General features: G+C 55.2%; 1 protein-coding gene and 1 long non-coding RNA gene across 13 annotated transcripts in view; one reads left to right on the forward strand and one right to left on the reverse strand.

Annotated features, from left to right (window-relative positions):
- On the reverse strand, positions 1-702 carry LOC108542893 (uncharacterized protein C9orf163). The gene has a single exon (XR_014485121.1). It is a non-coding gene; the product is annotated as an uncharacterized protein C9orf163 (long non-coding RNA).
- Positions 475-14,581, forward strand: part of SEC16A (SEC16 homolog A, endoplasmic reticulum export factor) — a 44,478-nt gene continuing 30,371 nt past the window's right edge. For 2 of the 12 annotated variants that reach the window (XM_017893104.1, XM_017893105.1), the window contains exons 1-4: positions 1,887-2,130; positions 7,243-9,735; positions 10,447-10,881; positions 12,870-13,006. In XM_017893104.1, the coding sequence (XP_017748593.1) occupies positions 7,312-9,735; positions 10,447-10,881; positions 12,870-13,006 (2,996 nt within the window). In that variant the 5' untranslated portion in view covers positions 1,887-2,130; positions 7,243-7,311. The other 10 variants (XM_017893094.1, XM_017893102.1, XM_017893095.1 and 7 more) reach the window with 9 other exon arrangements.

Below are 14,581 nucleotides of genomic sequence, written 5' to 3' on the forward strand. Positions count from 1 at the left end.
CTCCCATAGCTTAGTGCCCACCTAGGTGGGACCACAGGGTTTCGGAGGACCCTAGAAGGTCGAGCCCTGGGCTCCTGGCTCTTGGGTTCTTTGAACTCGCGAGCGGCAAGGGGTAAGCCCCACGCCTGAGAGGCGGCACCCACCTCTGCATCCCCCTTTTTGTGAAGGGCAAACAATGATACCTCCCTCCGCGGAGGGTGCAGAGCGCCTTGACCACCGGGAAGAAGCAGATGGGGGCAGCGGGGCTGGGGCTGGGCCTTACCACGTGCTCCCTCTGTTCAAACAGGTCAGGAATCTGACTCCTGAAAGGCAAATGTTAGCTGAGCAGAGTGGCCCTAGTGCCACGTCAGCCGGACTGAAGCTCTCCCTGCACAGCCTGGGGCTCTGCTGGCGTGGCACGGGTACCACCCTCTCCTTCACCAGCCTCTGGCCCAGCTGGGGACAAGGGTGGTTCCCACCCAGGGAGGACCTCAGCCGCTGTGGGAGCTCAGCCTCCGGCGATGCCATCAGGCGGGCACCCCCATCACGGCCCCTGCCCCCTGGAAGGAGCAGCAGAGGAAGGCCGCGGCTCTTCCCTGCCCTCGCCAGGCAGATGTGCAGGTGAGTGGGTCCCGCATGGCTGGCCGCTTCCTCATCCACTCAGCCTCCCTCGGCTCCTCCGGATAAACCAGGGCACAGATGATATCGCCCACCTGTTCCCTGCGATCTTCCGCAGGAGGACTTGGATGCTGCCTGGCCTGGTCTTGGCAGGGGCAGGAGTGCCTAACCCCCTCACCCCGCCGCTGGGTCCCTCTGGCCGCCCAAGCGCCCGGACCCACTCGCCACCGACGTGCACTCAGCCAGGGCTGGGACCCCCACGCCCCTGTGGGGCTGGCGGCCGAGGGGACGAACCAAAAAGGCCGTTTCTCCCCGGGAGGACAGCGGGGCCGGGGCCAGGGTGGGTCTGGGAGGGCCCAGCGCAGCAAAGGCGCAGGGCGGAGCTCGGGGACGAGAAGCCAGCGCGTCCCCCTTGCGAGTCGGCGGAGACCCGGCTCCGCGCGGTGGCCGGGTCGTCCCTCCCTGCCCGGGCCTCTGTGCAGAGCGAAGGGCCAGTAGAAGATGCATTGGGGAAACCCCAGGACGCTGGACAGGGACTGGAGGTAGCCAACGACCAACTTCCGGCGCCGCTCTGGGCCCGCGGCCGCGCCGTAGCCAGGCAACCAGCGCGCAGGCGCAGTCGGCCCTCCGCGGCCCGCAGCTCCGGCCGACCCGGGCGCATGCGCGACCGCCGCCGCCTGCCCTCCAGCCTCCCAGCCCAACGGAAGAATGCAAGCAGCGCGCCGGCGTCAGGGCCTCGCGCTTCTCAGCTCGGCGGAGTAGCCGTTCTCGGTGCGTGAGCCTGCTGGCATCGGTCCTGCAGACTGATTTCCCCCTTGTGGCCTTGATTGAAGAATCCCATCTCTTCTCACATCTTAAAACGAAAAAAGACTGGGAGAAAGCCAGCGTAACCAGGGCGACGTCTGGGGGCTGCCCCGGCGCGCCTGGCCGGGCAGGTGGCAAGGGGCGGGGCCAATCGGTGAGGCGGTGGACGGACGCCGGCGGGGGGCGGGGCCACGGGGCGGGGAACGACGGCCGAGGGGCGGGGCCAAAGGGGCGGGAACGACAGGATGAGGCGGAGAAAGGCGGACCACGGGCAGGGCCAAGGGGGCGGGACGAAAGAATGAAGCGAGGAAAGACGGAAGAGGGGCGGGGCCAAGGGGGACGGGAACGACAAGATCAGGCGTGGGAAAGACGGGCGTGGGGCGGGACCAAAGAATGAGGCGGGGAAGAACGGACGCCGGCGAGGGGCGAGGGCAAGAGGGGCGGGACAGAGAGATGAGGCGGGGAGGACGGACGCCGGCGAGGGCTGGGGCCGAGGGATGGGCCGTGAGGGGTTTAATAAGGACGCGTCTGGGCCGACGAGACGAGGGGCGGGGCCAGGGGCGGGGCGCGCGCTGATGTCGCAAGCTGGACACGTCGGCGGCGCGGCGGCCGCGGAGACCGGAGCCGGATGTGCCAAGATGGCTGCGGCGGCTGCTGTGTCTGCTCTCGTCGCCATCGCCGGGTAGGATTTCGCCCGCGGCTCCTGAGGGTTCGGTCTCAGCCGCGCAGGTAATGGGGCGAGCGCGGGAGGAGGAAGGCGGTGGCCGGCCGGCGGAGCCAGGCCGTGGAGGCCGGGGCGCGGAGGAAAGGAGGCGGCTGGGCCCAGCCCCGAGCGGGCGGCGCAGCTCGGGTCCCGCCGGGGCCGGGCGAGGGGACAGACGTCCGGGCCAGAGCGGGAGGCCGGGTGCGGTGCGGGCCGCGGTGGGATTCGAGGGACTGACGTGGACCCGGCTGGGCTGCAGTGACGCCGGTTCCCGGGGCGGGAGGCTGGACCCCCAGGCACCCCTCGTAAGACTCCAACTTTTCAAATGAGCGTGTCTTGTCCTCACTGGCTGGAAGGTTTCCTTAGCGATGCTGGTAAAGAGAGACATTTACATTGGAACCAAAGAGTAGAGTTGTTTGTTTGTAATTTCTTGATAGGGCGATCAGGGTGTTGCAACAGAGGCCGAGGGTTAGAAGAGTGTGAGTGATCCGGCTCGCCCCTTTGTGATGAAGTGTTACAGTAGAGTCTTCAGAAACATCAGAGCCATTTAAAGTCAGTTTTTGCCGCTTAAGAACACTTTTAAATGACTTGTAAGTTGACTTGTATATTAAGATTTTGTTTTACATGTATGATGCCGATGTTTACCAAAGAGGTATTTCCCATCCCCCATGTAGCAATACGAACCGTAGACAGTTCTTCCTAGAGTGATACTTTTGCAAGTTTCAGCACAATGCAGCCTCCCTGCGTTTTTTCGCCATGCCCTTTCTTAGGGTTCCGGTGCTGGTATCTTGTAGACAAGAGGCAAAATAGTGTTTCTTTCTTGTTCCTTGTTCCTCGTTTACTCTTAATAGTGGTTACTACAGTGAGTCTCAAAATTGTACTGAAAGTTTTCTTTGAGGCATTGGGCACATTTTTTTCTTTTTTCTTTCTTTTATTTTCTTTTCTTTTCTGCCAAACCCAGCAAGAGGCCATGGTAGTGGGTAAATGTTAATGTGATTTCTTCTTCTGTAAGCATCTTTCATGAATACCAGGCTGTCCTTTTGGATCTTCGTCATTTTCAGCAGTGTTAGGCTGCTGGCCTCCTCTGTCTCTGGCTTCCTTTTCAACATCTAACTGTATGTGGTTGCAATTCTAACTTAGAAGAGTTGGAGTTGAATCATGTCTTTGTGTCAAGCGTCCCATAGTCTGACAGGGTGTCACTAGCAGCCACCGTGAGGGAGACTGTAGGCAGCAGGTAAGCTCAGGGGCTTCCTGGCACACTATTGTTTTCCTCACTTAAAATGTGAAGCCAGTGGCAGCAAGAGGAGAGGAGTGTGCATGCGTTTTAAATACCTCAGTTCTGTAGCCAGAACTGTACTAAAAAGAGTTTTATCCACATGTCCACATGGTTACAAGGCAGTTTAACTGACTAGCTAGGTTTATGAATACTGCATCTTCAAGATCAGCTGGTCTCTTTGAAACAGTAGAAGAGTTAGATGACTTGAGGTTAGAGAATAAAATTCCCTATAGTGGTGACATAGGTGATAGGCAGTTGCATTGTCTTTCTCCCGGTGAGTAGAGAAAAAGATTTAAAAAATCAGTTCAAGTCACAAGATTGTTCCAAATGAAGCTAGCATGTTGCTAAAAAGCTCTCAATTAGGGAGCATGAGGGTTGGAATGCTCCTTGTAAGTGATAGTGTTTGCTATAAAAAAATTCTTAGTCTAGGAGAGCTACGGAATTTTTTTTTTTTTTTTTTTTGAGAAGGAGTCTCGCTCTGTTGCCCAGGCTGGGGTGCGGTGGCGCTATCTCGGCTCACTGCAAGCTCCACCTTCCGGGTTCACGCCATTCTCCTGCCTCAGCCTCCCGAGCAGCTGGGACTACAGGCACCCGCCACCACGCCTGGCTAATTTTTTGTAGTTTAGTAGAGACGGGGTTTCACCGTGTTAGCCAGGATGGTCTCGATCTCCTGACCTTGTGATCTGCCCGCCTCAGCCACCCAAAGTGCTGGGATTAAGGTGTGAGCCACTGCGCCCGGCCACGCCTGTTAAACAGCAGTTGGGATTAGGACATCCCAGAATCCACTGTGAGTAGAATCTCGTAAGATTAAACCCCTGGTTTTCAGGAAAAAAAAATCACATCGATGCTCTCATTTTATAGACAAAAATACATTGCAGAAAGAGAAGGGGCTGCCCCGAGCCACTCACCTGGACGCTCAGTTTTGCTCTTACAGCAGCAGCCAAGGAATCGACCTCTAGGCCCGTGTTCTGTATTTAAAGCAAACAAAAGCTATTGAGGACGGTAAGGATCTTCCCGGGGAAGGCCGTGTCTTGAGAGATAAGGTAGGACTTCTGTTCTCCTGGCAGCGGAGTTTCGGGGGGGCTTGGAAGTTTGCGTGTTCTGGCCATGGTTGCAGGTGTCACTGTGTCTGCTGTGGCAGCTTTTAGGACCAAATGGAAGATAATACCAGTGCACAGATCGGAGGGAGATGCTCTGCCCTTTCTCCTTTCAGTCCATGTAAAATAGAGCTGTGAACATTCTTTGTTTTCAGATGAGAGCCTACAACCTCAATGAAGCCTTTGCTACTGTTCCTAATAGTAAGAGTTCCATTAGAGTCAAGTGGATTTCAAGGTGCCTGTCAGTTGGAAAGCGTCCCCTGTTGGCAGAGCAAAGAGCGTGTGTGGGCAGTGATAGTGTTGACAGGACTAGTTTTTAGGTCAGCATAGGAACTTTAATTTGTAAATAACTTTACTTAAAATACATTGATCGGTGTTTTCTTCTCTTTTTTTTTTTTTTTTTTTTTGAGACAGTCGCACTCTGTTGCCCATGCTGGAGTGTTGTGACTTGAACAAGGCTCACTGCAGCCTGCAGCCTCAACCTCCCTGGCTCAAATGATCCTCCCACCTCAGCCTCCCGAGTAGTTGGGACTACAGGCACTGCCCACCACGACTGGCTTTTTTTTTTTTTTTTTTTTTTTTTTTTTTTTAATGAAGATGGGGTATCGCTGTGTTGCCCAGGCTGGTCTGAAACTGCTGGACTCAAGTGATCCTCCTGCCTCCCAAAGTGCTGGGCTTACAGGTGTGAGCCACTGCACCTGGCCAATGTTTTTTTCTTTTATCTGAATATCAGAAAGATTTCCAAGAATGAAAGCAATATGCATCTGCAGAAATGTGTGGATTGGCCGGGTGCGGTGGCTCACACCTGTAGTCCTAGCACTTTGGGAGGCCAAGGCAGGCAGATCACAAGGGCAGGAGATCGAGACCATCCTGGCTAACACGGTGAAACTGAAATAACACGGTGTCTCTACTGAAAATACAAAAAATTAGCCAGGCGTGGTGGCGGGTGCCTGTAGTCCCAGCTGCTCGGGAGGCTGAGGCAGGAAAATGGCGTGAACCCGGGAGGCGGAGCTTGCAGTGAGCCAAGGTTGCGCCACTGCACTCCAGCCTGGGTGACAGAGCGAGACTCCCTCTCAGAAAAAAAAAATAAAAAAAGTGTGGATTAAACTCCAGAGTCCTCCCCTTTGGTTTAGTTTTTCCTTTGATTGGCTAAACTTATCTGTTTGTTCATGAGGGTGGTGCTGAGAAGAAGAAAGACTGATAGAAAGAAAAGAACTTTCCTAAAGGTATAGCACTTGAATTTTTGCCTTAAGAGGCCAGGTTAACTGTTCAAGTTTGTATTTAGTATATTTTATTTAAAAACTGATGGAGGTTTTTGCCCCTTTGTTTTCTATAAGAGATTTCTTGGCAATTCTGCCTCTTATTGAAAATTTTGGAATTTAGTCTGTCCCTTGTAAAGCTGCTTTAAATTTCCTGGGAGTTTCCATTCCAGGCATAGTTACAGCTCCAGTTCAAAGGTAACGTCTTGCTAGTGGTCCTTTCAGACCTCAAGCCAGTCACAGTACAAAAAATGAGACCTATGAAGAGGTGTGATAAAAGGCATTTAGATGAATATATTTACTTTGCAGCTTTTTAAAAAAATGATTGTGTCACTTTTTATTTATTTATTTTTTTAAAATAGAGACCGTCTTGCTCTGTTGCCCAGGCTGGACTGCAGTGGTACAATCATAGCTCACTGCAGCCTTGAACTCATGGACACAAGTGATCTTCCCTCCTTAACCCCCTGAGTCCCTGGGACTGCAGGTGTGTGCCACCATGTCTGGCTCACTTTCTTCTTTTGTAGAGACAAGGTCTTGCTATGTTGCCCAGGCTGGTCTCGACCTCCTGGGCTCTAGCAGTCCTTCCACCTTGACCTCCCAAAGTGCTGGGATTACAAATAGGCATGAGCCACTGCACCCAGCCTATTTTGCAGCTTTTATAACTATACTTCATAATGCTCTTTCATCAAAGAAAATAGAAGAATGAATTGTAAACTTTTGTATCCTTTTTGAAATTTAACATGTATACAAAGTATGATATAAAGTTTTTTTTGTTTTTTGTTTTTTTTGAGCCAGGGACTCACTGTGTCACCCAGGCTGAAGGGCAGTGGTGCTGTCATAGCTCACGACAGCCTCGACCTCCCCGGCTCACGCAATCCTCCTGCCTCAGCCTCCTGAGTAGTTGGGACTACAGGTGTGCACCACCACGCCTGGCTGATTTTTGTGTTTTTTGTAGAAACGAGATCCCACTGTTGCTCAGTCTGGTCTCGAATTCCTGGGCTCAAGTGGTCCTCCTGCCTTGGCCTCTTAAAGTGTTGGGAGTACAGGCATAAGCCACGACATCTGGCCAGTTTTTCTTTCTTAATAGAAGAGTTGGCTCTTCCTGGATCTAGGGATGGTTTGCAGGAAAACGTTGAGTAGCTGTGGGTCTGGCAGCGTATCACACCAGTGTCCAGGTTCCGCACCATCCCTGCTGTTGTGGCGGAGGGCCGCGGCAGTGATGGGCCTTGTGAGTAGAGGATCCCAGAGGATGGAGTGGCCATCTAGACATACTCCATCAGCTCGCGGCCAGGCCATCCAGGGCACGTACTCTGTCCACTGCCCCCCAGAGCACCTCCTCAGGGACAGGTGTTCTCTGCTGGGGTGGGGTGTAGGGGGGAGAGAGTCCTCGGGATTTAAGTGACGTGAAATCATGTTCGGTGTTCCTCTTTTTCCTTAGTTTTCCTGATTGCAGCTAGGACTTTGACTATATGGATTTTATGCTGATTGTCTCTTTTTCTTTTTCAGCTCCAATTAAGGAAAAGCTGTATTCTGCTTCCTTCTGTAAGCAGCATCGACTTGTGCAAGAGTTCAGTCATGCAGCCGCCACCCCAGGCGGTCCCGTCTGGCGTGGCTGGGCCACCTCCAGCCGGGAATCCTCGGAGCGTGTTCTGGGCTAGCAGCCCTTACAGGAGACGGGCCAATAATAATGCAGCAGTGACTCCGATAACTTGCCCGTTGCAGCCGGTCACGGATCCATTTGCTTTTAGTAGACAGGCGCTCCAAAGTACACCGATGGGCAGTTCGTCCAAAAGCAGCCTGCCTATCTTGCAAGGCCAGTCAGGCTTTTCTCAGCACCCCGGTTTGCCTGTGCCTCACACACATGCCAGAGATAGCTCTCAGGGACCCTGTGAGCCCCTGCCTGGACCTCTGACACAGCCCAGAGCAGATGCCAGTCCGTTTTCTGGTGTGTTGACACCTTCAGCACCTCCTGGGCCTGAGATGAACAGGAGCGCAGAACTGGTCGGTCCCAGTTCAGAGCCTGAAGTTCAGACTCCACCATATCTGCCTCACTACATTCCAGGAGTGCATCCTGAACCGTCTCATGGGGGCCATTCTCATGGGAACATGCCTGGGCTTGACCGACCCCTGAGCAGGCAAAACCCACGTGATGGTGTGGTCACCCCAGCAGCATCCCCTTCCTTCCCCCAGCCTCGTCTGCTGATGGCGGGACAGTGGGGGCCAGTGCAGGGAGGCCCACAGCCCTCGGGGCAACATCGTTCACCCTGCCCTGAAGGACCTGTTCCCAGCGGGGTGCCCTGTGCCACCAGCGTTCCTCATTTCCCCACCCCATCCATCCTACATCAGGGCCCTGGTCATGAGCAACACAGCCCTCTGGTGGCTCCCCCAGCAGCCTTGCCCAGTGACGGAAGAGACGAGGTGGGCCACTTGCAAACTGGAAGCCACCTGGCCAATAACTTTGATCCTGAAAATACATTCAGGCAAAATCCCAGAATTGTGAATCATTGGGCAAGCCCAGAGCTCAGGCAGAATCCAGGAGTGAAGAAGGAGCACCAGCCCGCCTCTGCTCTTGTGAACCCCCTCCCCCAAGGAGATAGCCCAGAAAACCGCACGCACCATCCACTGGGGGCCGGGGCCGGGGCCGGGGCTGGCTGTGCTCCGCTGGAAGCGGACTCGGGAGCCTCAGGAGCTCTGGCGATGTTTTTCCAAGGGGGAGAGACAGAAAATGAGGAGAATCTCTCATCTGAAAAAGCAGGCTCATCTGGTCAAGCAGACTTTGACGATTTCTGCTCCAGCCCTGGACTGGGCCATCCGCCTGCACCTGCACACATGGGGGCGGGCAGCCTCTGCCAGGCCCTTCTCCCAGGCCCTAGCAGTGAGGCTGCTGGTGATGTATGGGGTGACGCAGCGGGCACAGGGCTGCCAGATGCCAGTGGCTCGCAGTATGAGAATGTTGAGAACTTAGAATTTGTTCAGAATCAAGAAGTTCTGCCAAGTGAGCCCCTCAATTTGGACTCTTCCTCCCCGAGTGACCAGTTCAGATATGGGCCCCTTCCTGGGCCGGCTGTGCCCAGGCATGGTGCTGTGTGTCACACCGGAGCCCCTGACACCACACTGCACACAGGACACCCTGACAGCACGTCATCCAGCTACAGCAGCAGAAGCCACGGAAGGCTCTCAGGCTCAGCCAGGCCCCAGGAGCTGGTTGGCACGTTCATCCAGCAAGAAGTTGGAAAACCTGAGGATGAAGCTTCGGGTAGTTTTTTTAAGCAAATCGATTCTTCTCCCGTAGGAGGCGAAACAGACGAGACCACTGTGAGCCAGAATTACCGGGGCAGCGTGTCCCAGCCCTCAACCCCAAGCCCCCCGAAACCTACAGGAGTATTTCAGACAAGTGCAAATAGTTCTTTTGAACCGGTAAAATCCCACTTAGTTGGGGTAAAACCATTTGAGGCAGATCGCGCCAACGTGGTTGGTGAAGTAAGGGAGACCTGTGCCCGCCAGAAGCAGTGCAGACCAGCTGCCGCCCTGCCCGATGCTTCTCCTGGCAACCTGGAGCAGCCGCCAGACAACATGGAGACCCTCTGTGCACCCCAGGTCTGTCCCCTGCCTCTGAACTCCACCACGGAAGCTGGGCACGTGCTTCCACACGCAGGGGCGCCGCCCTTGGATACTGTGTATCCGGCACCGGAGAAGAGACCTTCAGCCAGGGCCCAGGGGCCCGCGAAGTGTGAGAGCCCAGCAACGACGCTGTGGGCGCAAAGTGAGCTGCCAGATTTTGGAGGCAACGTCCTTCTGGCCCCTGCAGCCCCAGCGCTTTATGTGTCTGCAAAACCTCAGCCACCTGAAGTTGTTCAGCCTCCAGAAGAGGCGATGTCCGGGCAGCAGTCACGGAAGCCAAGCTCAGCAGCCCCTGTGCAGAGCCGAGACGGCATTAGTGCTTCGGAGAACCTTGAGAATCCTCCCAAAATGGGAGAGGAGGAGGCCCTTCAGTCCCAGGCGAGTTCTGGTTATGCAAGTTTGTTATCCTCACCGCCCACTGAGTCTCTGCAGAATCCGCCAGTCTTGATGGCCCAGCCTGATCACAGCTATAATCTGGCTCAGCCCATTAACTTTCCTATGTCCTTATCGAACTCGAGTGAGAAGAATCAGTCCTGGAGAGAGGCTCTGGTGGGGGATAGACCTGCAGTCGGCAGCTGGGCTCTCGGTGGTGATTCTGGGGAGAACGGTTCTTTGTCTGGGATTCCAGCCAGCTCTGTCCTTAGCTTGTCTCTGCCTAGCAGTGTTGCCCAGAGTCATTTTCCACAAGGTTCTGGTGCTTCCGAAATGGTTTCTAATCAGCCTGCTAATTTGCTGGTTCAACCACCATCCCAGCCAGTTCCAGAGAATTTGGTTCCAGAAAGTCAAAAGGATCGTAAGGCAGGAAGTGCTCTTCCCGGATTTGCTAATAGCCCTGCTGGAAGCACAAGTGTGGTGTTAGTCCCACCTGCACACGGCACCCTGGTGCCTGCTGGTAATAAGGCACACCATTCCAGTCATCAGGAAGACACATACGGAGCCCTAGACTTTACCTTAAGCAGGACTTTGGAAAATCCTGTAAGCATGTACAGCCCATCCCATTCTGACAGCCTCGCTTCTCAGCAAACTGTTGCCAGTCATCCCAGACAGTCTGGGCCCGGGGGACCTAACCTTGACCGTTTTTATCAGCAGGTCACGAAAGATGCCCAGGGCCAGTCTGGCCTCGAAAGAGCCCAGCAGGAGCTGGTGCCACCCCAGCAACAGGCTTCCCCACAAGTACCCAAAGCCACGTTTTCAGAGCTGTCAAATCCAGAAAGTCTGCCAGCACAGGGACAGGCCCAGAACTCAGCACAGCCACCAGCAAGTCTGGCTCCGGCCGACGCAGGTCAGCAGCTGCCGCCTCGGCCTCCTCAGTCCTCTAGCGCATCGCTGGTGTCCACCGGCTCCAGCCAGGCAGCGGTGCCGTCAGAGCAGCCATGGCCACAGCCGGTGCCTGCACTTGCCCCCGGCCCACCGCCTCAGGACCTGGCCGCCTACTACTACTACCGGCCTCTGTACGATGCCTACCCGCCTCAGTACCCCTCGCCGTACCCACCGGAGCCTGGTGCAGCCTCCCTCTATTACCAGGTAGAGTCGAGGCGCGTGTGTAACCCACTTTTCTCTCGTTGCTTTGACCAGTTGACTCTTCACTCACGGTGTGTTCCCTAGTCGTGTTTGTTCGCTTGCTTCCGAGGTCACCCACAGTCCCGCAGGTGTGAGAACGGTAATCCAGTAACGCTTCCTGTGGACAGGGCTCCTAGCTCCAGAACTTGCTCTCCCAACCACAGGCCACCCTTACTTCACACCACGCGTTAGCATCTTGAATTGCTTATAATACCTGCTTAGGATTTGAACCAGCCTCCCCAGCTAATGTGACAGAAAGAGCCCTCCATTTCCTGTCACCCCTGCTCCTGCTGGCTGTCTGCAGAAAAGTTCTGTGTTGCACGCCTTGGGAAACTGGGATGGCCCTTGGAAGCTTACATCAGAAGCCCCGTGCATCACATAGTTCTTTAAATGCCTCCTGGAGATTAAACACACGGAAAGAAAATAGTCCGTTTTGGAGCATGAGCCGCATGCAGCAGCTGAGTGAGGTGGGGTCCCGCAAGGGGCTCTCAGCACGTGGTGGTGCGGGCAGTGGCTCAGGTGGTGGTGCGGGCAGTGGCTCACGTGGTGCGTGCAGTGGCTCACGTGGTGGTGCGGGCAGTGGCTCGGCACGTGGTGGTGCGGGCAGTGGCTCAGCACGTGGTGGTGCGGGCAGTGGCTCGGGTGGTTTTGCGGGCAGTGGCTCAGGGACCGGCTGTGCTCATGCAGAGGATTCTTCTGTGCCTCTTTTCACAAGGACACCAGCTCATGAGTGATGTTTGAGTTGGGTTCCACGTAATCCTGCAGTCGTTCGAAAAGTGTCTGTGTACACATTTGATCATTATTTGCTTTTCCTACCCTCTAACCCAGTTCAACATACACTGACTGGGTTCACCGATTCATTGTCACTCCAGGTCGAAGGGTTGTGTGATAGGGAGTTGGAAAGCCATGGTCTTGCAGTATGTAAGGCAAGTTGGAACCAGATTTGCGGCCACATAGGAAGGCCTTACATCAGAAGGGGGCCCGCCCCAAGGAACAAGGCTGCCGTGGCTGGCTGGATACTGTCCCAGGGAATGGGGCTGGGCCTCCCCTTGGGCCTCGAGCGTCACGGTTTGTGTGCATATGACCAGGTGCACACCTGACCCCTCAGACCTGTGTAGGTTCCACAAGGAGCCCAGGCACTTTTTATTTCCGTACAAGGACATTCAGCTCTGCTGGGAGCCCTGGGGTAGGGCTGGTACAGAGCGAGGGGGAAGCCGTGGCCTCACTTCGGGTCCTTTGTACGGTCCTCCTGCTGCGAGCCACCTCCCTCCGCAGGAGTGCAGTCCTCCCGCCATGCCTCTTGCTGTGGTGTCTGGGTGGCCAAGGATGAGTCCATTTTGCCTGCCAGCCAGCGATAGCCTCGAGGCTTTGAGGCCCTTAAGCATGAATGCTGGCGTGTGCCCGGGGCACTGCATGTCTGCAGATCCTCATGTGTCCACGTGGCCCCCTTGGGGACAGATCTGTGGCCACGAATTGGTTGGTGATGGGGCTGAAGCCTCCCGAGAATAAAGCACGGTCCACTTTTAGAGGCTGCTCCTGGCTGTGGCTCTGTTCACTGGGACCCTGGTTCTCTGACTCACTGAGGTGGCATCTGAAGCAGGACACAGGGGTTGTTCAAATCATGGCATCTCCACACTGGACTCATCAGGAAGCAGAAATCTAACAGCCCCTTCCAGAAGTTGCCACAGCCCCCTGGGGTTGTCTGCTGACATGCTGGTGCCCTGGGTCCATCCAGGGGTCTCCTGAACAGGGCCAGCACTGTGGGTCTTAGGACGCCCCACTGCCTGTGGGTGTGGCTGTACTTTGGAGTTCTGTGTGGTTGTGCATGAGGGAAGGGCCATACTCAGTCCTGCTGGGGAGCAGCCGTCTGCGATGTTTCCAGCTCAGGCTGGCTTTTGAACGAGCTTGCTCTTGATTGGTATCTAATCCTACGCAAATGCTTCCTCCCACAGGATGTCTACGGCCTCTACGAGACTCGATACAGGCCCTATGACAGTGCTGCATCTGCGTACGCCGAGAACTACCGCTACCCCGAGCCCGAGCGGCCCAGCTCCCGAGCCAGCCACTCCTCGGAACGGCCACCTCCCAGGTGCGGCCATGCCCACCCTGGCTGCCCCTCTGTCACACTCAGACCCATGTCTGTGTTGCTTGCTATGGGGATAACAGTGGCTCGAAAAGTTCTGTATTTCTGAAGAATTATGCAAACTTATCTAACGTATGTTTACATTTTCTCGGTATGGACAAATTGTAGGATGTGTTTTTAAATGAAATTAAACACTGCCCCGGGTGGTCATTGGCTGTGCTGGTCAGTTAGCATTTGGCCCCACCTCTACTCGGGTCAGATTCTGCTCGGGGCTGCAAAGAAGCAACCTCTGACTTGTCCTTGAGCCCCTCTGGCCGGGGCACGTCTGTTGGTCCGGCCATTTGCTAATGGGGTGTCCGGGCTCCCCAGAGACACGGCAGCTTTTCACAGGTCTGCAGAGGCCTGGGAGGACTGGTCACAGGGGTGACTTAATTCTTAGACCTGTCCGGCTGGCTACAGAAAGCAGGGCCTGAAAGCCTGTGTTTCCTCTTCTTTTTTTTTGTCTTTTGAGGCAGGTCTCACCCTGTTGTCCAAGCTGGAGTGCAGTGGTGCTGTCTTGGCTCACTGCAGCCTTGACCTCCTGAGCCCCGGCAATCTTCCCACTGCAGCCTACCGAGGAGCTGGGACTACAGACATGCCCCACCAAACCCAGCTAATTTTGTTCCTTGTTTTTTGTAGAGACTAGGGTCTCACTATGTTGCCCAGGCTGGTCTCGAACTCCTGACCTCAAGGGATCCTCCTGCCCTGGTCTCCCAAAGTGCTGGGATTACAGGCATGAGCCACTGCGCCCGTCCAGCCTACGTTTCTCCTTGACGTTGCCTCCTCTGATTGAAGGCCAGCCATGCCTCTGTTTGCCATTACAGAAGAGGGGTTTGGAAAGACCTGTGGCACTGTGCCTTCAGCTGAGTAGGCCTTTAAGCCAGGTCAGAGTCCTCTCGGGCCCTAGAGCAGAGGAGGCTGCTGTTGAGTTTCATCTCCACTCAGGAGGTGCGCAGAGCCCTGCGAGGGGTGGGCATGTCCTGGCCACCACGCTAGGCTGTGCCTTCCAGGGCCTTAGCTGCACCTACTCCTTGTCAGATCTGAGGACAGACTGTCTCACAGGTAGAGGCTCCCAGCCAGGGGATATTGCTTCTTAAACTTGGTAATAGAGAAAAACTAGTTATTAATGAAGACTTTGTACCTGCACTGGTTTTTGAAAGGTTCTTCATGCTTATTCTTAGAGGTTTTTAGGAGCTTATCTGAAGACAAAGGCTCTGTCTGTGAACCTCTGCCCATGCGGCTAGCCCTGGTGTACTCGGCTCCAAGGGCACACACTGGGCCATGTGCAGCTGGATGTTGGAGGTGGTTTGTGAAGCAGGCGGCACTGTGAGGCTTCACCTCTCCGGAGGCTGTAATTGTGAGAAAATTCCCAGGGTTTGAGCTACTGTGTGTCACTCTGTCACTTGGGAAGCGGGGTTTGAAATTAAGATCATATTCTGATTCACAGCCTGCCAGGTCCAGTTGAGGGTGAGCGGGCAGGTGTTTCCTAGAGGCCCTGAGAGGCGAGAGCACGGAGGAGAGACAGCCAGGGAGGGTTCTCAC

This window comes from Rhinopithecus bieti, unplaced genomic scaffold, assembly GCF_001698545.2.
Source record: "Rhinopithecus bieti isolate Rb0 unplaced genomic scaffold, ASM169854v2 scaffold_23276, whole genome shotgun sequence".
Taxonomy (NCBI): domain Eukaryota; kingdom Metazoa; phylum Chordata; class Mammalia; order Primates; family Cercopithecidae; genus Rhinopithecus; species Rhinopithecus bieti.